Source organism: Aspergillus ruber (assembly GCF_000600275.1).
Source record: "Aspergillus ruber CBS 135680 unplaced genomic scaffold scaffold00033, whole genome shotgun sequence".
NCBI lineage: Eukaryota > Fungi > Ascomycota > Eurotiomycetes > Eurotiales > Aspergillaceae > Aspergillus > Aspergillus ruber.
Genome location: NW_024467329.1, coordinates 218,968 through 242,547, shown reverse-complemented (window position 1 = coordinate 242,547; position 23,580 = coordinate 218,968). Strand labels below are relative to the sequence as shown.

General features: G+C 46.5%; 9 protein-coding genes across 9 annotated transcripts; 4 read left to right on the top strand and 5 right to left on the bottom strand.

The window, feature by feature from the left end:
• Positions 1 to 2,373: 2,373 nt before the first annotated feature.
• EURHEDRAFT_416312 (uncharacterized protein) lies at positions 2,374 to 2,849 on the bottom strand (the record flags this gene model as incomplete). Its single annotated transcript, XM_040782920.1, has 2 exons — positions 2,374 to 2,486; positions 2,655 to 2,849. A coding segment is annotated over one exon (195 nt), but the record flags the coding sequence as incomplete, so codon positions are not given.
• Positions 2,850 to 4,203: 1,354 nt separating this feature from the next.
• Positions 4,204 to 5,194, top strand: EURHEDRAFT_526173 (uncharacterized protein). Its single transcript, XM_040786975.1, has 3 exons — positions 4,204 to 4,567; positions 4,627 to 5,063; positions 5,124 to 5,194. Exons 1-2 carry the CDS (start codon positions 4,295 to 4,297, stop codon positions 4,951 to 4,953), a joined length of 600 nt encoding a protein of 199 aa, XP_040635320.1. The 5' UTR covers positions 4,204 to 4,294; the 3' UTR covers positions 4,954 to 5,063; positions 5,124 to 5,194.
• Position 5,195: 1 nt separating this feature from the next.
• EURHEDRAFT_508365 (FAD/NAD(P)-binding domain-containing protein) lies at positions 5,196 to 7,498 on the bottom strand. Its single transcript, XM_040785889.1, has 2 exons — positions 5,578 to 7,498; positions 5,196 to 5,524 (listed from the first exon to the last, which is right to left on the bottom strand). Exons 1-2 carry the CDS (start codon positions 7,099 to 7,101, stop codon positions 5,417 to 5,419), a joined length of 1,632 nt encoding a protein of 543 aa, XP_040635319.1. The 5' UTR covers positions 7,102 to 7,498; the 3' UTR covers positions 5,196 to 5,416.
• Positions 7,499 to 10,059: 2,561 nt separating this feature from the next.
• Positions 10,060 to 11,716, top strand: EURHEDRAFT_389457 (NAD-dependent epimerase/dehydratase family protein). The gene has a single exon (XM_040779786.1). It carries the CDS (start codon positions 10,353 to 10,355, stop codon positions 11,442 to 11,444), a length of 1,092 nt encoding a protein of 363 aa, XP_040635318.1. The 5' UTR covers positions 10,060 to 10,352; the 3' UTR covers positions 11,445 to 11,716.
• A 1,863-nt stretch (positions 11,717 to 13,579) lies between these two features.
• On the bottom strand, positions 13,580 to 13,873 carry EURHEDRAFT_416306 (uncharacterized protein). Its single transcript, XM_040782919.1, has one exon. The coding sequence runs from the start codon at positions 13,860 to 13,862 to the stop codon at positions 13,644 to 13,646; it is 219 nt and encodes a 72-aa protein (XP_040635317.1). The 5' UTR covers positions 13,863 to 13,873; the 3' UTR covers positions 13,580 to 13,643.
• Positions 13,874 to 14,326: 453 nt separating this feature from the next.
• Positions 14,327 to 15,709, top strand: EURHEDRAFT_464617 (uncharacterized protein; the record flags this gene model as incomplete). The annotated part of the gene is made up of 1 exon (XM_040784972.1): positions 14,327 to 15,709. The coding sequence occupies one exon, from the start codon at positions 14,327 to 14,329 to the stop codon at positions 15,707 to 15,709; it is 1,383 nt and encodes a 460-aa protein (XP_040635316.1).
• Positions 15,710 to 17,510: 1,801 nt separating this feature from the next.
• On the bottom strand, positions 17,511 to 18,874 carry EURHEDRAFT_420716 (uncharacterized protein; the record flags this gene model as incomplete). Its single annotated transcript, XM_040783340.1, has 2 exons — positions 17,511 to 18,564; positions 18,669 to 18,874. Coding segments are annotated over 2 exons (1,260 nt in total), but the record flags the coding sequence as incomplete, so codon positions are not given.
• Positions 18,875 to 21,578: 2,704 nt separating this feature from the next.
• Positions 21,579 to 22,905, top strand: EURHEDRAFT_508351 (DUF2985 domain-containing protein). Its single transcript, XM_040785888.1, has 2 exons — positions 21,579 to 21,706; positions 21,755 to 22,905. The coding sequence occupies exons 1-2, from the start codon at positions 21,623 to 21,625 to the stop codon at positions 22,487 to 22,489; spliced, it is 819 nt and encodes a 272-aa protein (XP_040635314.1). The 5' UTR covers positions 21,579 to 21,622; the 3' UTR covers positions 22,490 to 22,905.
• On the bottom strand, positions 22,891 to 23,396 carry EURHEDRAFT_416299 (uncharacterized protein). Its single transcript, XM_040782918.1, has 3 exons — positions 23,313 to 23,396; positions 23,196 to 23,254; positions 22,891 to 23,133 (listed from the first exon to the last, which is right to left on the bottom strand). Exons 1-3 carry the CDS (start codon positions 23,329 to 23,331, stop codon positions 23,047 to 23,049), a joined length of 165 nt encoding a protein of 54 aa, XP_040635313.1. The 5' UTR covers positions 23,332 to 23,396; the 3' UTR covers positions 22,891 to 23,046.
• Between the last annotated feature and the right edge of the window lie 184 nt (positions 23,397 to 23,580).

The window sequence follows — 23,580 nt, the reverse complement described above, 5'->3', positions numbered from 1 at the left end:
GGTTCTCTATATCTGATGTGCAGTTCGCTTGTAGTCTCCTTGTCAATGCTTTCCCGTCATGGTACTCCTTACTGGACATGGAGGTAGACACTTACTAGGCATACTAGATAAGGACTAGTACAGACCAGAGCTTTAATATTCACGAGTTTCCTAGCGTAGCCAGCTTTAATTCACTATATATTTATCGTCATTATCTATCTACCTTTGACCTGACTGGATAGAATCCTTGTTTTGGCTTTCTCTGATTTTGTTTCCATGCTTAGCAGTCTATCATAACCATGGTCCTTTGATTTGGCTCACAATAGTACGTGTTCTTTAATTCCTCGGACACAAGTAATTTCTCTTAGTAGCTATGTTGAGAGTATTCCCGAAATGTCAGTCAACCCATCTGCCCTGTTTCCAAAGCAATCTAAGGAAGGTAAGAGACACTACATAAATTTTCATTCTTTACCATAGCAAGTCGTATCTTTAGGTAATTATAAATTTGCAAAAGGGTAAATAATGACCATTTAAGGCACAGCCATATCATTAACGTAGGTGCATAGCGAACAACGCAGCATAGCGAACACCGCACAATCCAACTTAAGTCACCACACCGAAGTTCTTTGTATAATTTCTCCACGTACAACCATGGAATCTACTAGCAGAGAAAACCGATTATTCCTTGCCCTCCAGAAATTCAAAAATGGTAATCAACAAAGTGTACAATCTATTGCCAAGATCTACAATGTCAGTGAAGCAACCTTATGTGCACAACTCAAAGGCCGACAATCTCGACGCGCTTTGCCAGCCAATTCGCGAGAATTAACTGACTTAGAAGAACCAGTGCTTATTCAAGAGATAATAGACTGGATTCACGAGCATTCCCTCCCCGGCTTCACGATGTTGAAGATATGGCCAACCAACTGCTTACTGAACGCGATGCGCCATGCGTTGGACCACACTGGGCTTCCAACTTTGTTAAGCAACAACCACAGCTCCAGATGCGCTTTACGCGTAAGTACGACTACCAGAGAGCCAAGTGCGAAGATCCAGCTTTAATTATGGATTGGTTTCGGCTCATTCAGAATATGGTGGCCAAGTACGGCATACTGGAGTCAGATATCTGGAACTTTGATGAGACTGGTTTTATGATGGGAGTAATCTCGTCTGCAATGGTTATAACAACCTCAGATGGTCGTGGAAAAGCAAAGATGATGCAGCCTGGCAATCGAGAATGGGCAACAGTCATCCAGGGGGTGAATTCTCAAGGCTCAATGATACCACCTTTTATCATTGTTGCTGGGCAATGCCACCTCTCAACTTGGTATCGTGATAGCTCCCTGCCATCTAATTGGGTCATTGGAGTCAGTGACAATGGATGGACTACAAATGAGCTTGGCCTGGAATGGATAAAACACTTTGACAAATATAGTCGACATCGTACAACAGGTGCAAAATGTCTATTGGTGCTAGATGGGCATGAGAGCCACCACTCAGCTGGTTTCGAGCACTACTGCAAAGAGAATAATATTGTGACTCTTTGCATGCCTGCTCATTCATCTCATTTGCTCCAACCACTTGATATTGGATGTTTCAGTCCACTAAAGCGTGCGTATAGCAAGGAGACTGAGAACTTGATCCCGGGGCATATCACCCATATCACTAAGGTTGAGTTCTTTGAGGCATTTAAGGCCGCATTCTTTGCCTCGTTTAGTGAAAGAAATATACAGTCAGGTTTTCGAGGGTCAGGTTTAGTCCCATATAACCCAGATACTGTGATTTCTAAGCTAGATGTCAAGTTACACACACCAACACCTACTGGACCACCTCCTGTGATTATGGACCCTTGGATTTCTAGGACACCACAAAACCCAGTCGAGGCCACTTCGCAATCTGAGTATATTAAATCCAGAATCGCCAATCACCAAAATAGTTCACCAACCTCAATTTATGGTGCTATAGACCATATTGCGAAGAGTGCAAAGTCAGTTATGCACTCAGTGGCTCTCCTCAAGGACCGAGTTACAACACTTGAAGATGCGAATCGTACATTAAGCAAGCGCCGGAAGGGAAAGACAACACGTATACAGCATGGAGGAATACTTAGTCTGCAGTCTGGCAAAGGTATACTGGATCAAGGAGATATAGATCGCCAGCTAGCTGAGGAAATCCATATGAAGGATGATAGTTTGAAGCGTGTGAAACCAAGAAAACGATGTTGTGGTAGCTGTGGCAAGCCTGGACATAATGTACGCACCTGTCAAGAAGATGAAGAGGTATTTGATGGGTATAATTCTGACTAGACTTAATTGATTATCTGTGTTGTGGCAAATTACGGTCGTGAACAATATCATGGTGGTGGTTAGGTGCGTCGTTCGCTATGCACCTACGTTATAATTTAATCAAGTTTATTGTCCATACCGAGCCCTAGAGCTATGACAGACCATGATTCGTGGACTTGGGGCCAGCAGCTATTCTACAGTCTCTTGTCCCCATAGGTTCCTGCGGCAGCAAATCCCCCTCTATAATCTTTCTAATCCCTTTCCTCGCCCAAGCCGCCTGTATGCGCAGGGCTTTCGAGCACGGTGCTCTCCTTGTGTTTCGGAGCAAGATGGGTGTGGCCTAGGCTGACTCTCAGCTTAGGCTACCCTCCCTGCTACCCCTCGACTGTTCTAATTTCCCCCTCCACTGCTTCCAGTCCCCATTCGTCTTCTCTTCGGGCCTTTTCCGTCATCCGCTGCAGGTGCGCCCGGGGTAGAGCTACACTGGTGTTGGCTAGGAATTGTAGCAATGCCCTTGTAGCTTTGGGTCCTCCTAGGAGTCGTCCTTGTGGATATTCTTCTGTGGTAGTTGGTCTCATGACTCCATCTGTCTAGGTCTTTGTAGAGCCTGTTTCGTTGGTGTCGCCATTTCTGACATTCAAAGAGAAGATGGTGTGTTGTCTCCCTTGGTAAACCACATCCTTCACAGGTTGCACCCTCCTGGACCTGGATCCGATGTAGGTATGCTCCTATAGCTGCATGTCCTGACTTCAGTTGAAAATAGCAGCTGCCGGGTCGAGCCGCCCCATACTAACCGTGGTTAGAGCTAAGTCGATAATTGAGATCCCTGGAGTTCTTTTCGATCTAGTGGAAACTCCTAGCTCATTGTTGATGTAGAGGCCTCTTTGTCTATCATGTCCTCCAATGGCCCAGCATTCACTCGGGCTCTCACAAAAGGGTTCCATAGTGGGTTATGAGCATTGAAATCTCCGACAAGCAGGCATCTTCAATAACCTGGTTCCACTGCACATCTTCTAGTACTCTTCTCTGTCTTTCACTTTCCCCATGCCAATAATGGCCAATTCCCAGCCAGTTGTCATAGCAGTTGAAAGTTCGTGTTCTTCGTAAATTCTCTCGGACCCGATTTAGCTCCTATACATCCATTGCCATGAGGCGTAACGGCTCAGCCCAACGCCTCCATCAGCAAACATCATCAACATGACAAACAATACCATGGAAGCAACAAAACAAACAAGTTGTTTAGCGAGACCACACATAAACATATGGGACTTCGTCACGTAAATAGACTTGCCTCTTATTTTCTTTTCTTCTCCAGATTCGATATTCTCGTCGATGGCTACAATAGTCTAGTTAGGAATTCAGTTCGTTATTATCTACTATTCCGAGCCCGTGACAGTCAGATAGTAGTAGAGATGTCTGAGGAAGGCGACTCTGGGTAGTTTTAATGGAATTTTATGTGCATTGGTGGAAATATTGGGTTAAAGTCATGGCAGAGCAATTTCGTGTGACAGTCGCCCGTGTGTGACATTCGCATGTGGGACACGTTATAGTATATCCCTCGGGATTTCTCCGTATCATACAGAAAAAGATATTCCTACCAGCAGAAACTCAATGCCCATTACGCCTAATGCGCCTGTTCTTCGATCGCCCCAACACGTTCTGAGGCCATACACAGCCGCCTATCGATTAATAACTGTGCGCGGTCGTGGATATAAGACTAAACGAGTGGTGAATCCAAAAGGAAAGCTCGTATTCTGTCTCTAGTTAATGATGATAAACTAAGGATACCTGGAACCTACAAATGGGAAGCTGGTATGGCATCCTTCTTAGACCTCACAGCCCCGAGCTAAATGAAGTTCTCCACAAAAAATCAATTTTAGAACAGACAACAAGAAATTCATGTTTGCACAGGTAGCGGAGCAGCCAGTGTGAATAGTATAAAGACCTTCATCTTTTCAACTCTCATCAGCGTAAAACACTCATTCAAAAACAAAATCTATCTGTTCAACTGAAAACCAAACTCATTAGAAATGAAGTTCTCTATTTTCCTTTCCATCCTGCCCTTCCTGATTGGCGCCATTGCCCTCCCAGCCGAGAAGAAGACTAGTAAAGGTTTCAGTGTTGTCGCCATCAACCCTGAATCTCCTGTTCACAACCTGAAATTGGACGCTTCTTCCACCTATCTGTACCTAAACGGTGAGACCACCGTCTGGTGTCCCCCCCAAGTGGGTAAGGCTAGCGATTGCCCTGGTGGCAACACCACTGTCCGAGATACCCCTGTCTTAGCATCTGCAAACTACATGGTATATCTTTCCCAACCTGCATCACAATTATATTCGCAGCTAATTGAGTCAATGTTCAGTCCGCCAAGATACCCGGTGGTGAACACATCTACGTTGACCCCAATGGTCACGTCAGATACACTGGGGGCAGCGACAGCAATATGGAACCCGGCTCCTCTACGAATGGCTTTTCGCAGGTCGAGAGTGAGTGGAAGTACAAGGCAAATGGCGCGAATGGCTTCCTAGCCTGCCCTTTCCGTGGTGGAAATGATATCTGGGAAGTGTTTGTTAACGCTAAGAACATTACCACCTACCAGGGTGTGGATGCATGCCATCCTTTCAAAGCCCAGACTACGCCCTGGCAGTCTTCTGACGGTCGCACATTTGCTGTTTGGTCGTACACTTAAGGAGGATTTGTTGTTGGAGACGAAGTGGATTCGGTTGAATCCTATTGGGTGGTGAACAGGGTGTTATATATATTCACATTGGCACCTGTTTGGGTTGCTTTGATCACATGGTCCAGTCATATTCCTATATTCCTCATGTATTTCCAATAGTACTTACTTTCTATCAACAGGCCTTATTATATTCCATCAATATATATAAAAGATAGTTTGTAAATTAAATTTTCTACAAATGAGCTCGCTCTCCACGTCCAATAACTGCACGCCACTGACACTATGCCAACGGTCTCGGCCATATATAGAAGTTAACAAAGCGTCATAAATTTATATATACTACTAGAAGAGAAAATAAAATTTTTTAAAAAAAAGACAATCCAGAAACAGAAACCTAGGACATAGCAGCATGAGAGTAACAGGGCCGACTCAGAAACCAATACATCACTGTTGGTTTAATCAAGAAAAACCCTTAGTCTTGAGCAAGTATTCTGGAAGCCGCTGCTTCAGCGACAACCATGGTAATGGCCATGGTATTACCCGTGGGAACGTCCGGGTGAATACTAGCGTCGACAATGTACTGTAATTCACATTAGTATCAAAACACAGAATAAGGACGTTGGATGAACCTACCAGATTGTCCATACCGTATACCTTGGCATTAGTATCAACAACTGCCGATCCACCATCGCGGCCATCATCCGTGCCCATCCGGGCCGTACCAGTATAGTGTCCACCAGGGCTCTGTGCATCGATTACTGCAGAGACGTTGGTGTACGAATCCAATTGGAATCCAGTTGAAGGGGCTGTGATATCGTCAACCAGTTGTTGGAGGAAAACTCTGGCGGCTTTGCGGTCTCCGGCGGTTTGGAGGTATGGAGACTTCTCTATGACGGTGTTTCCTTTTTTATCCAGTCCCAAGACGCCGGATGAGGTCAGGCCGTGGGTCATGTAGGCGCTGAGGCTGATTGTGCTGTCGTCGTCAGGGGCGCAGGAACCCTGATAGTATCGGGTCTCGCCATCAACCTCGTTCGAAGTGAAGAATATCAAGCGATGTTTGCCTTGGGTCAGAACGCCGTTGTGCTGTTTGTATTGAGAAATGTTGGTAGTGTCATTCCCATTCAGGACGCTTGCGGAATCCAGCGAACCGAATGTCCCATTAGTCTTGACGACGAGGGAGAAGATGGAATGGTCTTTGAGGCCAACACCGACAGGCAGATCGATCCACTCTTCCTGAGTAGGAACCGCGACACCGGTCTTCTGGGCCGTTTCGATCTGCGCCTTGGGGCCGATGCCGGAGTTGAAAAGCACACGCGGTGTGGAGAGAGCACCCGAAGCAAGAACGACACGGCCATTGCAAGTCAGCGCGATGACTTCGGTTTGACCAGAGGCAGTTTCGACTTCGACTCCGGTGACCTGACTTCCTGAACGAACCAGACGAACGACTTTGGTACCAAGACTCAGTGTAAAGCGGTCGTTGTGCTGGATATCAGGGAGGTAGGTGCGTACAGGGCCAGCACGCATTTGGTCCTTGATGTTCCATGACGGGTGACTGTAGACCTGGTGCTTCTCATTGGGCTGGTCGATCATGTCGACAGACTTCCAGCCAAGATTGTCCAAGAAGTTCGAGAAGATAGTGTACAGCCCCTGGTCATAGTACTTGCCATCAGCAGAGGGCAAGGTGCTCCCAGGGTTTCGTTGATACAATCTCTCCGCCGCCGGCGCAACGTCTTCCCACTTCCATCCTTGAGGCCATTTATCATTAAAGTCATGGTCTGGAGGGTGGACAAAGACCATGTAGTTGACTGAAACACCACCGCCAAGCGCACAGGCGGCGAATCCGGCAGTGTCGGTGCACAGATACTCGTTCCAGACATCATAGGTTGCGATGTCTCCGGACAGGCCAGGGACGTCGATTGGTGTGAGGTCGTGGTCCCAGCGAAGTGTGTCATTGGCGCCGGTGGGAACGGTTGAACCGGGCCCTCTTTCAAGAAGCAAGACCTTGTGACCGGCTTCGACAAACCTCTCGGCCGCGATAATACCAGAAGGGCCACCACCGACGACGATGTAGTCATATGCATCGTTCTCGAAAGCAGTAGCGGAGCCCAGGAGCCCAATGGCCGCGGCTACGAGGTTGCTTGTTTGACGGAATCGCATGGCGTTGTGAGTAATTGATGAAGAAAGATGAGGATAGAACTGCAAGAATGTGCGAGAACATCCCCCTTTACATAGTCCATGACATCTCAATTAGCCATCCGGGCCAAGATTCCCCGTGTTGAGCCTTGAGAAGACCCATCCTCATTTCATCTTGGCATTGGTAAGTTCCTGTCGATCCGTTGTCTCTTGCAGACTCTATACCCTACACTCCGTACGGAGTACCTTTATCCGACATATTGTGACCAGGGATTTGCGAAGATCCGGCAAAATGTATGGAGTACTCCAAACAATCCAACCCAGTAAATCGAATTGGCGCGTTTGACGCAGGAAGATCAACAGAATAAGGGTCTCGGCATCCCACGTTCTGGAAATCTCTGCCAGTAGTGGCCCGTGTCGCATGCTCTCTTTCCGGGTCGTTCCACTCTAACCCTTATCAGATCTTAGCTACTGTTTCATGTTCATCTGGAGCTGTCACTTGGAATCGTCATAGCACTAGGTTTTGTTGAGGTTAAAAGTGGAGGGAGAGTGCGCCAAGCGCTCGGCGCGTTCACAGCCACCCCCAAAGATGATATAATGCCAGTTTCCATGGAAGATCATTTCGTTGAATAAGAAGCAAAAAAAAAACATACAACAGCCGGGATTCGCTGGTGGTCACCCTGGATAGTGTGATTCCAACCACTGCAGGTTCAGCTGGTAGTACTGGTACATAGTCACACCAAATGCAGGTTAACCCACAGAATTTACACTATTCTTCATTATGCCTAGTTTGACACACTAAACTAAATGCATTTAAGGTTAGATTAGATTAGATTGGGATTTCCAGAATTTCAAATGACGCGATGTAATGCTCAAAAATGGCTATTGGAAAGGAATAGAATATAGGGCATATCTTTTATTTTCCATAATGTGCATTATAAGCGGGTGAGACAGATAAGCGAGTGATACACTTGACCGCACCACCATTAAATAATACTAGTAGATTCAACTCTAACACCAGAAAACCAAGCAAAACTATTCAAGATCATTTTCCTCGGAGGCCCCTACATCTTCTTGACAGACTTGCCTGTAATGTCCTGGATTGCTGCATATTCCACAGTGCCGCTCTTTCTTCTTAGTCCTCGGGTGACCAGTATTTTGACGTGTTTCCTCTTCAAGTTGTGCCTCTACATCAATTTGGGTCTGAATGTCTTGTCCTCCAGCTAGAGTCATGCTTCCTCCTTGTTGAAGACGTATTTTCTTAGCTCTGCAATTTTTGCTAAGCATCTTGTTTTGCTCTCAAAGAATCCAATTCTCTGACTGCAGCAGAGCTATCTTATGCATGATTCCTTGTGCTCCTTTCGAAAATCGGTCAATAGTGTTATATGTCAACATTGGTGAGCTATTTTGATGTTGGGCAATTCAATTCTTTATATACTCTGACTGTGAGGTCGCCTCTGTTGGGTTGTTCGGTGTCCTAGAAATCCAAGGAGTAGACATCCCAGGGACCTCATCAACAGGCATTGGCATCCGTGGCTTCACATCTAGCCTAAAAATCACAGATTCTGGGTCTAGGGGTATAAGTTCTGCCCTCTAAAACCACTTTGAATGTTTTTTACTGTCATTGAGCTCTGAAACGCAGCAAAAAAAGCAGGAAAGAAATCTTCTTTGGTGATATGCATAACATGAGGGCGCATTAGGCTCTCAATTTGCCGACCATATTGTGATAGCCTGGTCACGTTGGCTGGTTATCACGTGAGATGCAGTTGTTTGCTTTGTTGATAAATACGGCGTCACCCCCTTTCTTCCTTCCTCATGTTGATTATTCTCGTCGATAGCTACCTAGGTAGAACCCATGAGTTGGATCTTCGATTATCCTAGTAGAGCGCCGTGACACATATGCTTTTTTAAGAGGGCCAGAGCAACCAACATCAAGAGGCTGAAGAATATGTGATGAATGAGGAAGCATACAAAGTGTGATAATGTCATTTTTCTTACAGAAAAGCTTGAAGTCTGTAAAATGATGACTCTCATGCCCATCTAAGATAAGGAGACGATATTGACCCGTAGAACAAGGCTTAGTATACCTGTTGAAATGCTGAATCTATTTTAGGCCTCACTCATTCATCATACAGCCATTTTCAGATGTAGCGATCACCCAACCTTTTGGTAATGGGCTCTTATGCTCTTATCATACCAGGTCAAGAGGTGATATTTACCCGCAACCATGATGAATGGTGGGATCATCCGTCCTTGTGAATTGATCCTCTGAATCACTTTGACCCATTCACAGCCTCCAGGCTGCGATAATTTTGCACCGGAACATCAGTCTGCATTGGTGACTACCATGCCTGTAGAGATAATGCCCATCATAAACCCTGTCTCATCAAAGTCGCAGATATCCGATTCCGCCACGCCATACTTTGCAATAGTATTTTGTACAAGCGCAAACCATCCACAAATTAGCTCTGGATCGTTGCATAGAGCTTTCTTATAGTCATATTTTGGAAAAAGCGCATATTGAGTTGTGGTTGTTGCTTTACAAAGTTTGAAGCCCAGCACTTGCCAACACATGACACGCCGCATTCTCTGAGTAGTCAATTGGCCATATCTTCAACATGGCAAAGCCGAGGAGGAAATGCTTGCGCATCCAGGTCAAAGATATGTTGAGCAATTACTGTCTCCTCTAAGTCAGTGAGTTTCTGTGATTTAGGCTTGATATCGCGCTGTGATGCCATTCCTTTGAGTAACTGACTCAAAGTTGCATGGCTGACTGAGTAGATCTCTGCGGCAGCTCGGGCACTTAAATTTGGGCTACTTCGAATAGCTTAGACAGCTAAGATCACTTGGATTTTTTTTTTTTTTTTTTTTACAATTCCATTTTTGTTGGTGAGCGAAAACATGGTTGAATGTTGGGGATCGCATCGCGGCGATTTGGTGTCTCACTTATCTGTCTCATCCGCTTATCATCCACGTTATCCTGTTTAACTTCACCGTAAAATGTATACAGTCACCGGACAGCTATGTATCGCAACCGGGTATCGGATCTTGACTGACCCGAGTCGGGAGGAATGCCATTCTTATCCGGGGAAGACAGCTACTATCACATCATTAGCATCCCGTATTCATAATCGCGAACTGCACTTCTGCTTGATAATCAAAGATGAAACCCTGCTACCTCTACGCAGTTAATAGATGGCAGCCATCCATCGAAGAATGCAGTCTCAGCTGATTCGACATCTCTTTCCAACTGAACCAGTACGATCGCTTCCACAATGACCTTCAGCATCCTCCTCGTCGGCGCATCTGGCTATATCGGCGGGTCTACGCTCTCAGCACTCGTGGAAAAGCATCCATCTTGGCACGTCACGGTGATCGTGCGCAATCAAAACCAAGCATCTGCAATTCGAAATGCATTTCCCGCTGCATCCATTTCCACCATCATCGGCTCCCTAGAGACATCTGAGATCCTTGCCACCGAGGCAGTCAAGGCGTCAATAACTCTCCAGCTCGCCAACGGCGACCATGATACTGGGACAGATGCTCTTCTTGCTGCAATCGGCTCCGCAGCCAGACCTGCGTCCAGCAAGTACTACATTCATCTCTCAGGAGCTGCTACTGTATTAGACCTCGCCCTTGCACCGGGCCTTCCGCCTTCCAGAAGCTGGAATGACACTTCCGATCTCCCTGAAATCCTCACCTTGCCTGCAACGCAGATACATGCTGCCACAGAGCAGAGGATCGTTTCTTTTGCATCCCAGCATGCCGAGAATGGCGTCAGGACGGCGATCATCAGCCCACCGGCCGTGGTTGGCGTGGGAACTGGTCCGATCAAGCGAGGATCTGCATATCACATCAACATGATTCTGCAACGCAAGAAACCGTTTGTGGTTGGAGAGGGGCGGAATCAATTTGCAACGGCTCATGTGAAAGATGTGGCAGATGGAATAGTGGCGTTGGTTGAGGCTGCATATGGAGAACTCGAGGCTGAATCTGATATCAGCAGCGGAGCTGTTTCTGCTAAAGCGGATTGGAACGGCAATGGATATTACTTCCTTACTTCCGGCTGGAAAACCCCGGACAAAACCACATATGTCGAAAGAGTTGTTTCGCTGCTGGGAGAAAGGTCCGTTTTGCTTGAAGATGGTGTGGACCATCTCACGGTGGAAGAGTCGGCTTCATTGCATCCATACGGTCCAATTATCTTCGGGGCCAGCTTGGAGGTTCAAGGGCAAAGGATAAAAGAGAGACTAGGATTTAAGAGCTCGTTCAGTCATTGGGAGGACTCTCTCAGGGAGGAAATAGATGTCGAGCTTGCAAGACAGGCTAGGGGAGAGAAGCTGGGAACTGGTTTCGGTCGTGATTAGACATTATTTCTCGTGTATCGGTATATGCCTGATCTGCCAAGTCGACGCATCCGCGTCGGTTACATACGTACTTGATTTTCTAGACAGCTCGACGGCTTGCCCTTTCCGTTTTGGTGCTCACCCCTCGCTGCTTTTTGCTCACTGCGTAGACCTGAGCATGCCCTGAGCACGCCCTGAGCAGCCTGAGCTGATCACTGAGTAAAGGCTGAGCAGAGGGGTGAGTAGCCTGACTAAGGTAGCCTCAATAAAACGCACCGCGCTAGAGTTTCACCTGTGTCCACTTTTCTTCATAGCGCTTTTGCTATTTTGTATATGGCTCAGATTAACGAGGATGTTCGAGGGTTAAAGAAAAGCTTTGTTTTCTAGTGGCGTTATGGCTATGAAAAAAGGCATGGATCTCAGGGTGGACGTTGATCCTTGTCCGCTGAATTCCACATTTGTATTGTTCGAGACTGTCACACTGAGAGTTGTCCTGATGTGCCTTCCTCTGCATCAATCTGTAGATTTTACTCTTGAAGCATGCACTGGGTGGTAGATGAACACCTTTGTTTGTCTATCCTGCGAGTACCTGTTGAGGTACAGCTATCATCTTTGAATTTAAATGAAATATAAATTCGCAATTGCTTGCCTGCAAGGAAAAGATCCCCACATGCAAGAAGCTGTTCTTCTATGGCAGACCAATCAATATCTGCCTGATACTATAACAGCTGTGTCATCTGACACAGTCCCTCAGTGTGGGCATTTCCTGCACAGTAGCTCTGTACAGTGAGTATCGAGATTTCCTTCCCGCCACAGCCATCATTGTTTTTTGTCCCAGAATGCCAGGGCGCCAAATCTATTACTCAGCAACTGGGCTCGTTTTATTGGTTACTTTTGGATGCTCTAACTATAGGTCGCATACTTATTGGATAACTTTCTAAATAAGCTTTCGGAATCGGGCCTTGGAAAACAATTTGGCTCGTGAAGGGAGGAACGAGGTTTCGACCCCCACTGTAACGCCAGAGTGTAGGGCCTAGGCGTTTATATGATCAAACGACCGTTTCGGCTACGAATCGATATCGGATCGGGTAATGAACGAATCGGCTTGATTCTCTATCTATGAGCGCAATAGTCTATTTGTACCTAAAACGTCTCGATTGTATGCCGATAGCGAGCCCTTATCCAGAACTGTCGATGCTTTGGTACCGATGTATGCTTGATCCCTCAGGCTGCAATGCTCGTGCGGTTACAAGCTCCTTTAACTTTGGCTCTAGGAAGACCCTCCAATGAGACTTTGGGGTTAGAACAAGGTTCTGTTCAGGATCTTTTGCCACAGTCCTGTTATTGAGGGTGACCTTCCACTCAATCAAGTAGTGAATACAGGTTGATGGGTCCTCATCATATGCCTGACCCTCATCCCAATCACCAAATTGTAGCAACAGAAGTCTACATGTCTGCGGCGCGTTTGGTTGAAAAGCCGGGTATTCAACAGCAGACAGGCCAATGTTGGTAGAGTTAAGACTAGATGATGAGGCAGGGTACAGCCGAAGTTGCCCAGGGTTGGTGCATACTGTGACGACTCATCCCATCGCCCAAATGGCCCAAATGGATCGACGTCATCAACATCATGGATGCTGAAAGTTGGACATCATCTCTTCAAGTGCGATGAGAACTCTGTTGTTACTGACTGCTGATCAGAGTTCACGCCCTACAGTGGCCTAGTATCTGTTATTTACCCACAATAACAGCTATGGGCAAATTACAGAACGTGCTGTTGGAGCCTGTGGTTTTACCAGCCTTTGCTGTTTCACGACACAAAACATCTGTTAGTGAATATTCAGAGGAAGGTTAAACATTAGTGAAGCCTGGAAGACCAGGAACAGAAGCAGGTAGTTTGTCTGGCTCACAAGATCTACCATGAGGTTCCGCCGAGTTCCATGGATGGTTTCAGATCCGTATTTTTCAAGCTAGATAAAGTGTAATATAATGTAATCGTGCCGGTATATTACTTTCATTCAGGAGAAAATTACAGCGGCCATCGATTAAAAGCTGACAGCCGAATGAAATACCAGTTCTAATGCCTTGGCGGTGGGACCAGAAGGCAATCATCATATGTTTGCTGATGAAGATGATTTCGCTAATGGCTGTATTGAGCCCGTGACAATTGTCAAATACAGAACCCATTCAGATCTTTTCTACAGTCGATAGCGAAAACTGCTTCTACCATGAAACTGTTCTCTTCATCGGGGGTGTGCTTGACTCTTGAGTATGGATAATCATGTGATAATACGCCATGTAGAACAATTGGCTGCTAAAGACCCATCGCGCGGCCCTCGACTTACTGACTGCGGGACTGTTGAAAGATCCATCCATGCATAATTCATTGGTAAATAGCATCAACACGGAAACCAACGACATGATATTTAGTATCCATGTCATTGCGTCCTTGGCGTTTCGACCCCCAGAATTGAAATGTCTTTTTCTCTTCGATCACGATGTTCTGTGTTGGCAAAAAGGCGCAAATTTGTGAGCCTCCAATATTAGATGCTTACGTCTATTCCCAATCGAGAATAGCGGTCGATCAGCTTCATGGAACACCCTGGAACCTGGAAGATCTATATGCAAACAAGGCAAACACTGTTGAGCCCGCTTTACAGGTCTCAACCTCATTGCATCTCGCAGGGCACCGTCATCACCGATCAGATCTAATAGAACACTCGTATAACCCAGCATCGCTGTCGTCCGATGCTGCTTACTCCACGAAACTTCTTGTTTGTCTGTGCTCTATTTTCAGCGGTCGCTTTCTCTAGGTAAGAATCAACAGATATCAACCAAAGCGAAAGATCCCCTAGAGTCTCTTTATGAACAATGATGTTAATTATTCCCTTGATAGCCGCACAAATATGAGCCGTAGCCCATTCAACACTCAGAATGATCCACTGCTGTTTGACTCGTATGACCAACCCGATCAATCCTCGCTCTTTGCCCCGACCCCAGGATATGGTTTCTGCCAGACGCCCTCCGTGATGAGTTTGATTAGCCCTGAAGACCGCCCAGATGACGATTTCCTCCCGCAGCACCGATCTCCTCAAATAAGCCAAATACGACTACTTCAGCTGGATGAGTGGGAGGAAGGAAGGTTGTATGATGAGCTTCCACCCACCTGTCTTCACTATTCAATTGTGTGGAAGATGACCCTCAACAACAAAACTATCCAGAAAAACACAGAGCAAGACCTGGTGTTGGCTCCGCGGTTTCACTGGCGTCTTTTTTTAGAGCCAAAGTTAAAGGAAGTTGTAGGCAAGAAATTTCCACAGAAAAGAGTTGAAATAGATGATACAACTGTTGCTGTATCAGTGAATCACCGTAATCAGCCAGACCTCACTCTTTCTTGTGACAAGACTGAGGTGAACTGGCCTGCTGTGGAGAAACAGCTTCTCGTGTGGGGTGAATTTTTCCATGCTGGGAAGAAACTAACACTGAATATGTCATTCAACTATACTGAGGACAGTCAGGACAGTCACTCCCTAAGGCCCAGTCCAAGAGGGACAGATAAAAGAGGGACTTCATCTGCTACACAATTTATGTTGCTTCAGCGGCAGGCAAACATCAGTGCACAAGAACAGGCCACTGGGCAACCTCCTACTTGGGACCATGTTTACAGTCTGATGCGGTGCTCTAGTGGAGCATGTGAGCTGGGGCCGCATTGCTGGCGTGACCCTACAAGCAAGAAGCATATTAAGCTGACAGTACAGAATCTGAGGGCCCTTGTGGACTATACAGAGGAGGGTGGTGTATTGAAATCCCACGATGACGTCCCTGAGTCAATTCGTGAAAAACTATATATACAGGAGCAGCAGCGACTTGAGAGGCAAAAGGGAGGCACTCAGTCCACCAATGGGTATCCTCCTATAAACATCACCAACATCCTTCCTGTGCAGACTTCTCCTCTTTCTGTGCCAACTACACCGACTCCGATGCCGACCACGTGTCCGGGAAAAGCGCCTCCGGATTTCCTTGAGATCCCTGGTCTGCGAGACCTTGCTGTTGCTGAATATAGTGACTGGCAGCAATCACAAGTAAATGATGAGAAACTAAAGGCAGAGTTTCACAAAGCTTGCGATACTGCCCTTGAAGATGGACTGGATCTTGTGCAGATCCACGAGGATCAGGATCCGGGATTTTTCATCAAGAACGGCGTCAAAAGAGGCATTGCTCGTCGTTTTGCTGGGGACATCAATTATTGGGTCAAGCATTGTAAGTGCAACATAGAAGATAGACTATAGAATGGAACAGTTTATATTCGATTGTCACGGTTCTTCAATATTCCAGCCTGCATGTCGAAAATGGCCTTTCGCGCTTTTCTCTCTTGCCCCGACTACATCAACACACCATTCGAGGTAACTATTAAAACTCTGGCCCGGGTTCTCTTCATACGTCAGCCAATGTCGTTTAATAAAAGCCTTAAGCTCAGCAAAGAACTCCTCGATCGGGTTTAGATCCGGGGAGTAGGGCGGCAAGTACACCAATTTGACCCCAGCCGCAGAACAAATTTGCCGAACACCCTCCGTACGATGGAAAGTGGCATTATCCATGACAAGAACAGATTTCGGCTCCGGCCACTTCCCACAGTGATGTAGAAGTTGCCGTATAAAATCTTCAAACACAACAGCATCTGTCGATCCCTGGAAGACTCGTGCAAGGACGATGCCATCCTGGGCATATGCAGGAAGTATCTGGTAACGCTGCTCGCGGTGAAATTGAGAAATCTGGACAGGTGTCACTCCCAGTGGAGACCACCCGGTCCGTCTGAAATCTGCTCGTTTATCACAGCCCGACTCATCCACATACACCAAGTGGTAGGATCGGAAAGACGAGATGGTATGAAGATAGAAGTCCCGAAGTTCAATATTCTGTCCCCTCGCTATCCGCCTTGCGGCTTTCCTAGACCATCCAACTGATGCGAGCGCTCTGCCAATGCTATATATAGTCACAAGGACGCGAAACTCATCCCACAAGAAGACCACCATCTCATCCAGGTATAAATCCGGCTTTTCGAGGAGGCGCTCACAGAGAGCTTCAAGCATAGGTGGGGTGATCGTCCGTCGTCGGCTGATACCGTTGGCAGGAGCCCTGACACTTCCAAAGCATCGTAGGTTCGAGCGGCAAGTGCTGATTGATCGTGGGGTACAATGGGCAGCTTTGGCAATTTCCGCGTTAGTATATGATTGAGAGTCTTGTATCATGTCACGAATGAGCTCGAGTCGCCATGGTTTAAGTGTTGGTGCCATATCTACCTGGCGCTGTTTCAGCCACCATTGCTGACGGGGTTCTGTCTGTGTGCCACTTTTGATGAGAATAGGTCGGATATACATTGGACCAATCACCAAGGTCATATAGGCCAACGAGTGCGCACGGTTAGATAGCTAAGCACTTATTCAGTTACGAACGCACGTCTACGTTCCCTCTCATTATGCTATATATACTCTCCGTATAGACCTCGTATAGTGCGGGATAAATCGACTCACCAACATTTCCCCTCTGAGCTATGATCCGAGAGACCCCGCTTCACACTGAAATGGGTTCAGGGGAAACCGGAGGAGTCGATTATCCGACTGCACGAGGCCTATATGTAGAAGACCCAATTGAAACGAATGATTGATATACTCTATCTAATGTAGCCTAGAGTACACGAGTGCTTGAGTGCTTGATGAGTGCTTGTCTATCTATCTATATGTGGCGAACGCTGGCCATATATCGGAGGTTCGCTAGTCGGACTAACGTTATCCCTTTGATCCGACTTATCAGATCTCATCACAACTCAGAGTGCACGTGACTGATCACTGAGCGCGCCCTGAGTAGGCACTGAGTAGGCCCTGAGTGCTCACTGAGTGCTCACTGAGTACCGACCTGTGATAGAAAATAATCACTGAGCAAGCCCCTGAGCACCCTCATAGAAGCGGTGGCATCCGGAAGGGGAAAGTCACGGTCGCTCTAGAAAATCAAGTTCGTATAGGCCCCTTATATAGGATCAACTCCTCCCTCCTGTTCCTCTTGCGAAAGCATCCGTTGCGTAAGATCAGCTTGTATCCACTGCTCGATCGTCGCCATAGTGTCCCCAACCAACTGGTCATAGTTCCTTCCATGCGGCAAGAATAGCGACTGATGGGCAGTTATCTCGTTCATATTGTCCATATTCACCGGTATCCAGAGAGAATCGTCACCATGGCTCCAGTGATGTGATGGCAATAGGACGAACTTCCGACGTTTCTTGTTTTTGTATTGTTTTGAAGTGCAATCGGTTGCTTCGGAGGCGCAAATGCAATCGGATTGGTCTGGGTCTGGGTCTGGCCGTGGTTTTGATTCTGATTGTGATGTGGTCGGTGTCAATGAGCAGGGCTCGGGCCCAGGCTTGTTTTCTGACGGTTCCTCCGTACACAGAGTGTTTTCTTCTGAACCTACTGGCGACGACGAATGCCCCATGCTCGCACGTGGCGAGTGTTCATTTTCTCCAGCGTCAGTTTCCTTCAACGCTGTAGGATCCTTTTCCTGCACCGTTTCAGGACAATCACTCGCCGTGTAATAATTCACAAACCTAATCCTGGATGCTTGATCATGCGCAGCTTCCATCTCCATGAGCTGTTTATATTGCCGGCGAAGCGTCGGGTAATTATTCAAACACCCCGCAAACTCATACGGCGAAACAATGCGGGTAAGTATAGATTTTGCAAGCCGATTATAATTTTTCTCAAAAAAATGCACGACCCCCTGCATACCGCTTCGTTCAGCCCAGCGTATATCATTGAAGAAAGGAGGGTCATAGTGAGGAGAAAACGCGGCGATGGCCTCAGCCGTGGTTTGTGTCTCTGTTTCAGTGAAGGTTTCGGTTTCATGCCCGGCTGGAATCTGATCTCGATCTCTATCTCGGTGGAAAAGACTCTTGCATGAAGTTTGGATTATTCGGGGATGGAGCCCTAGGAAAGGGACATCGAAATTGATCAGGCCTAAAACGTGATGTTTTCGATGCTGGTGTGGATGTGAAGGTGAGGATGGCAGAAGAGCGACATTCGCTGTTAAGATGCCGCCCAGGCTATGTCCTAACAGGATGATATCGAGGTCATCTGCTTCATGAGGTGACAGCCTATAATTGCGATTGCGATCGCGATCAGGTCGGCATTCTACATTTTCGTTTCTAAGAAACCTCGAGGGCAATACAAAGAAGAGGGGAGGGGAAGAGAAACATACCAATTACTAAATTGATCCCGAGCAATCTTCATATCACCCCGAGACTTGTATCGAGGATAGATCCGGGTGTACACCTCATGAGACTCAGCCAACGCATCCGTCAATAGACTATGCACATGTGCGGGGAAAGCGTGGAAACTGGCTTCGGAGCCGTTGAAGCCATGAACATAGATGAGGAGAAGTCTGCGTTTTCCAGATTCTGGGGGACGGGATATTGATAGATTGGAGGCTGAATGAGCGAGATAATTATCTGTTCCTGTTCCTGTTCCTGGTCCTGGTCCTGGTCTATCCGGTATAACAGGCGGATGGTTTGGTGATGGAGCGTCGTCTATATCTTGCCTCGCCATTGTTATCGTTGCACGCAATGTTTATACTTGTGGGTTTTCTTCTGTCTCCTTGACGCGAATAAACAAGGTAGATGCCTGAAAATCAGCACGGAATATCGAAAAAGAAGATATGAAAAAAGAAGCCCCGCGAAGACTGTGGCGGTGCAAGATCTTTTTTGCTTTTACAACTAGAATGTGAGTACCTGTGAAATCAACACTGAAAATGACTGCCAGTGAAGCCATTTACAGTGTCATTTCCACTCAGTGTAGCAGCCACCTGTTGCTGCTTTAATGATTCACACATGTGATCTGGCCACTATTCTGCACCTGCCAAGCCCAATTTTCTTTGTAGCACCCTGTGCTGTTGGCTTACCCTGCAAACCTCTTCAACTCATGATCAAATTGCTGCGAAAATGGCTTCCCTCACTGCCAAATCCAGCTGCACTCTGATTCCTACAGGCTTCCCCAGGTGACCATATAAAATGTCACTTTTTCCCTTCCCCTTGTCTCCTTTTTCTGGCCATCTTTCTGTTTCTCATCACACCTTTCAACAAACTCTCCTTCCCAACCCAGCATCAACTGCTGCAAATACTGTCTTCAAAACTCCTTTTTCTTTATTCTTATTATATCTGTTTGCCTTAGTGACGCTGCATCCTCTTCCTCCTGTGAACCCCGACGAGCACCAGTACTTGTTAGGGGGTTCAACTCAAGTTGTCTTAACCTAAAGCTACCCTTTACTATACAAGAAGGAATCGTTGAAGAGGTAACAAACAGGGCAGAGGTGGGGAGCAGTCTTTTATGGTCGTACGAGAATGAGATTCCAAATAGTGTTCTCGGAGATCAGGAGTTGACCGAAAAGGTCACCGATAGTCTTCATGTAAGGGGATCGTACGAAGGTCGTCAGTAGTCGTTTCGGTCCCCTTGCTGGCTGCGTTCCGTGCTGGCCTTAGCCAAACTGTCATCCTTTGGGTTCGTACGAGAACCCCATAACAGTACTGGACTGATCCTATCTTGTGTGAGGAGACTTGGACTAGACTTGAGCATTTCTGAAATCTGGAATGGCTTCCCCCTAACTACAAGCCCAGGACACTTGAACTTCTTTGTGTAAATAGACTTTCCTCTTCTTTTCTTTTCTCCAGATTCGATATTCTCGTCGATGGCTACAATAGTTTAGATAGGAATATCAGTTCGTTATTATCTACTATTCCGAACCCGTGACACTCAGTCCTGACGCCGTTTTCTGTTTCAGAAAATGATGCCAACACTTCCAGAATGACTCAAGTGAACTTTTGTATATAATGCTGGGCAGTGCCGACCATTCTCGCCACGACAGATATCACACCGCCAGCCGAAAAATGCATACAGAAAACAGACCGTCTCATTTGAGTCTGGGGTCCATTGCCAGTGTTGCACCAGGTCAACGCCAATATACTGACAATATCTACCAGGAAGCCACTAGTGAGTTTTCAAAATGATTTGATGGCCAATAGAGTTATCTACCTATTCCAGTACATGCGAGTCTCATCAAGTATTTCCTGATGATGTTGCTGTACCTTGTCTATCAAAGCTAAGAGACATTCAAGCTCTCTGCTTGGGCCAAATAGTTATCAGGAGGCAGCTGGCCCTCATCATCAGAGATATCATAGTCGGGTTCATCCTCATCTTCATCATCTGAATCCTCACTATCAAGTTCTGGGTCGCTAATGGAGTCACTATCAAAGTCGTTGTCTGAAAAGATCTCGGTCAGGTCGGAGCTGGCATCGGTCTGATTCTCTTTGTCACCAGATCCAACCGGTCAGGAGTGAGGCACCATGGTTGACACAGCCCGCAGGAAGCTGGCAAACAAAAAGAAAGTCTGAATAGAAGACTAAAAAGGTGAGAATAACAGTGGTTTTGTGGATGAAGAAACCTCAAAAGAATGGGAAGTGCTCCAAGAGATGCTCGTGGGAGGAAGGATGGAAGCAGGGAAGGACACAGTCGGCACTATGAGATGAGACTTGTAACTAGAGAGAGCAAGATGGCCGACGGGGGAGTAAAGAACGGCTCCCCTCCGCAGTGACCGCAGCGAGGGCGTCTAGATAGATGATGTTAACAAAATAGCAACAAAAGTTTCATTTGAGACTAGCGTCAAGAGGCCTGGCGTGGAGGGAAAGCCTGTGGCCGTGGGAATACGCTCCCCTGATGCCAAGACGGGAATTTGTTAGCAGGACTCCTGAAATGGCCGCCGAAGTAGCCCTTTTCGGCCACCTGCTGACCGTCACATCAGTAAAATGAGTAAAAATATTGATGTGTGGTTGATTTACGTGGAAAGGTAATGTTTGGGCGATTATATATATTTCCGTGGTTGCGGCAAATTACGTAGACTTTTGTCCTAGAACTATAAACTATTGAGTTGTATGGGAATTAAAATTGACTTAAATCTCACATCCGGCAATATTCTAGAAAAGACATGAAAGCCATCCTGGAAAAGGGTATGGATACGAATACGAAAACTACACACGATAGGCAACCGGGATTCCATATTCGTACATTTATCTAAGTCTTTTCTAGAACCTTTAAAATAAATATAAACCGCCAGTCCTATGCAATTTTTCATTGTATATAGAGTATCATCTTAACAACGGAAAAATGGCGACTACTCATGAAAGTACAGATCCAACCCTTCTATATCCAACAACCTCCAAAAAATCCTTACTCGATAAAGATTACCAGGTCAGTCTCCCAAACCCTACGCTATTATTCACACTAATACCACCCTAGAAAAACGCCAAACCTGACAAATCATGGTCTCACAAGTCTCGCGATTTCCTACATTGGATCTTCACACCTCTTGGCTTTTGCATCACGATCTATGGCCTAAATGTGATCGCCTGGGGAGGCATGCTATTTCTCTTAATGTGCAACGCAGCACCAGCAATGTGCCATCCAGACTGCAACAGTCTAAACTCATCACGCCGCATCTGGATCGAGATTGACTCGCAAATCCTAAATGCGCTTTTTTGCGTAACCGGCCTTGGGCTGGCTCCGTGGCGCCTTCGAGATCTCTACTTTTGGGCCCTTTGGCGGCTTGGTTGGTCAGAAAAACGCCAGACAAAAGGGCTTAACCGTCTTGCGCAGATCCATGGGAAATGGTTCTTACTTGATTGTACGAGTCAGAGTGTGCTGCCCACCAGCACCACGTTGAAGGTCCCTTGCACGCCGCTGTGGAAAATGGATGCTGTTGTATGGGGGAACATTCTAAATACTGTTTTCCAAATCTGTCTGGCGACGTGTATGTGGGTAATGAATCGGTTTAATCGGCCTAGCTGGACGACTGGCCTGTTTGTGTGTCTGGCTTGTTTGGTAGCTGGAGTTGCTGGTGTCGTGATGTGGTTGGAGAAGCGTCGCCTCCAGAAAGCTAATGAACAGTATAAAGAAACAACGCCGTTGGTTTCACGACCGGGCTCGCTGGATTCGACGAGTAGTGAGCGGGAACTTGTTCGCCGTGGGGGTTGAACAGGCAACCTTTTGATACCAAGGATTTCAGCCTTTTGGGTGCTCTCCTCATCTGTTCACCTACTTGATCATCCTACTCATCGTATAAGCCACCCAACTACAGCCCACCCCGCCATCGCTCTTCAGGCAGCAAAGAGGGAAGGGAAAGAATAACCATTGACCAAACCTAAGGTTTTATTACGGCTGAGCGGACGGGGAGCCCTGTTTTCCAGGTCTATCTAGCGATGTGTATGTGGGCGATGGACCGATTCAATTAGCCAAGTTGGACAACCGGTTTGTTGATGTGTTTGGCTCTGGTGGTTGGGAGTCAGCAACGCCCATTTTTATTACAAGTGCTTAATGAGAATTAATAGAATCAGAGCTCAGTATCCAAGCAAAAATACTAATATAAACAATAAAATCCGGCATATGCAGCCACATTTCTCCAATCGAGTCTCAATCTCACTAGGTTGTCTTAGAAAGACCGCAAAAAATTTACTATGTACATGGAAGATCACACGAAGATTGTAGAGAGTGTAATCTGACTGGAATAAATAACAGTTACTACCCCAACGTTTTCAAAGTAGACATCTCCTTATGAACTCGAGTCTATCACTGCATTTGGACTCAGGAAAATGAGACCCATGGCCGTCGCTAAAGCAGACCTACAAGTTAAGATGATTCAGCTCTCATCCAGTAGTTTTGAATATTGTTCGTCAATACTTACTACATAAGGGGGCTCTCCGTTTGCACCCCGGACTTCCACAATCTCACGTTGACCGACAACTGCGCTTTTAATTAGCCAACGAGTAATGAATTAGTCGACTGGTCAGATGATTTCTACCTCCAATTTTAGCTTGCATGTTGAGGGGGCAGTATGAATGATATTAAAGGCCAGAGGAAGAAGTTTGATATTCCAGGATTCCAGGCAGGAAATGGTCGAGCTACTAAAGACTGCCATTTCTATCTTGCCTCAGGATCTACTGTTTATCTTATTGGTTCAAAGGATTGGCCATTGTCATCGTACACCTCACCGCTGCCTAATCATAGGGCCAACGCATATATACATACATCATGCAAGATATGGTTCAACAGTAGGAATAATGATGAAT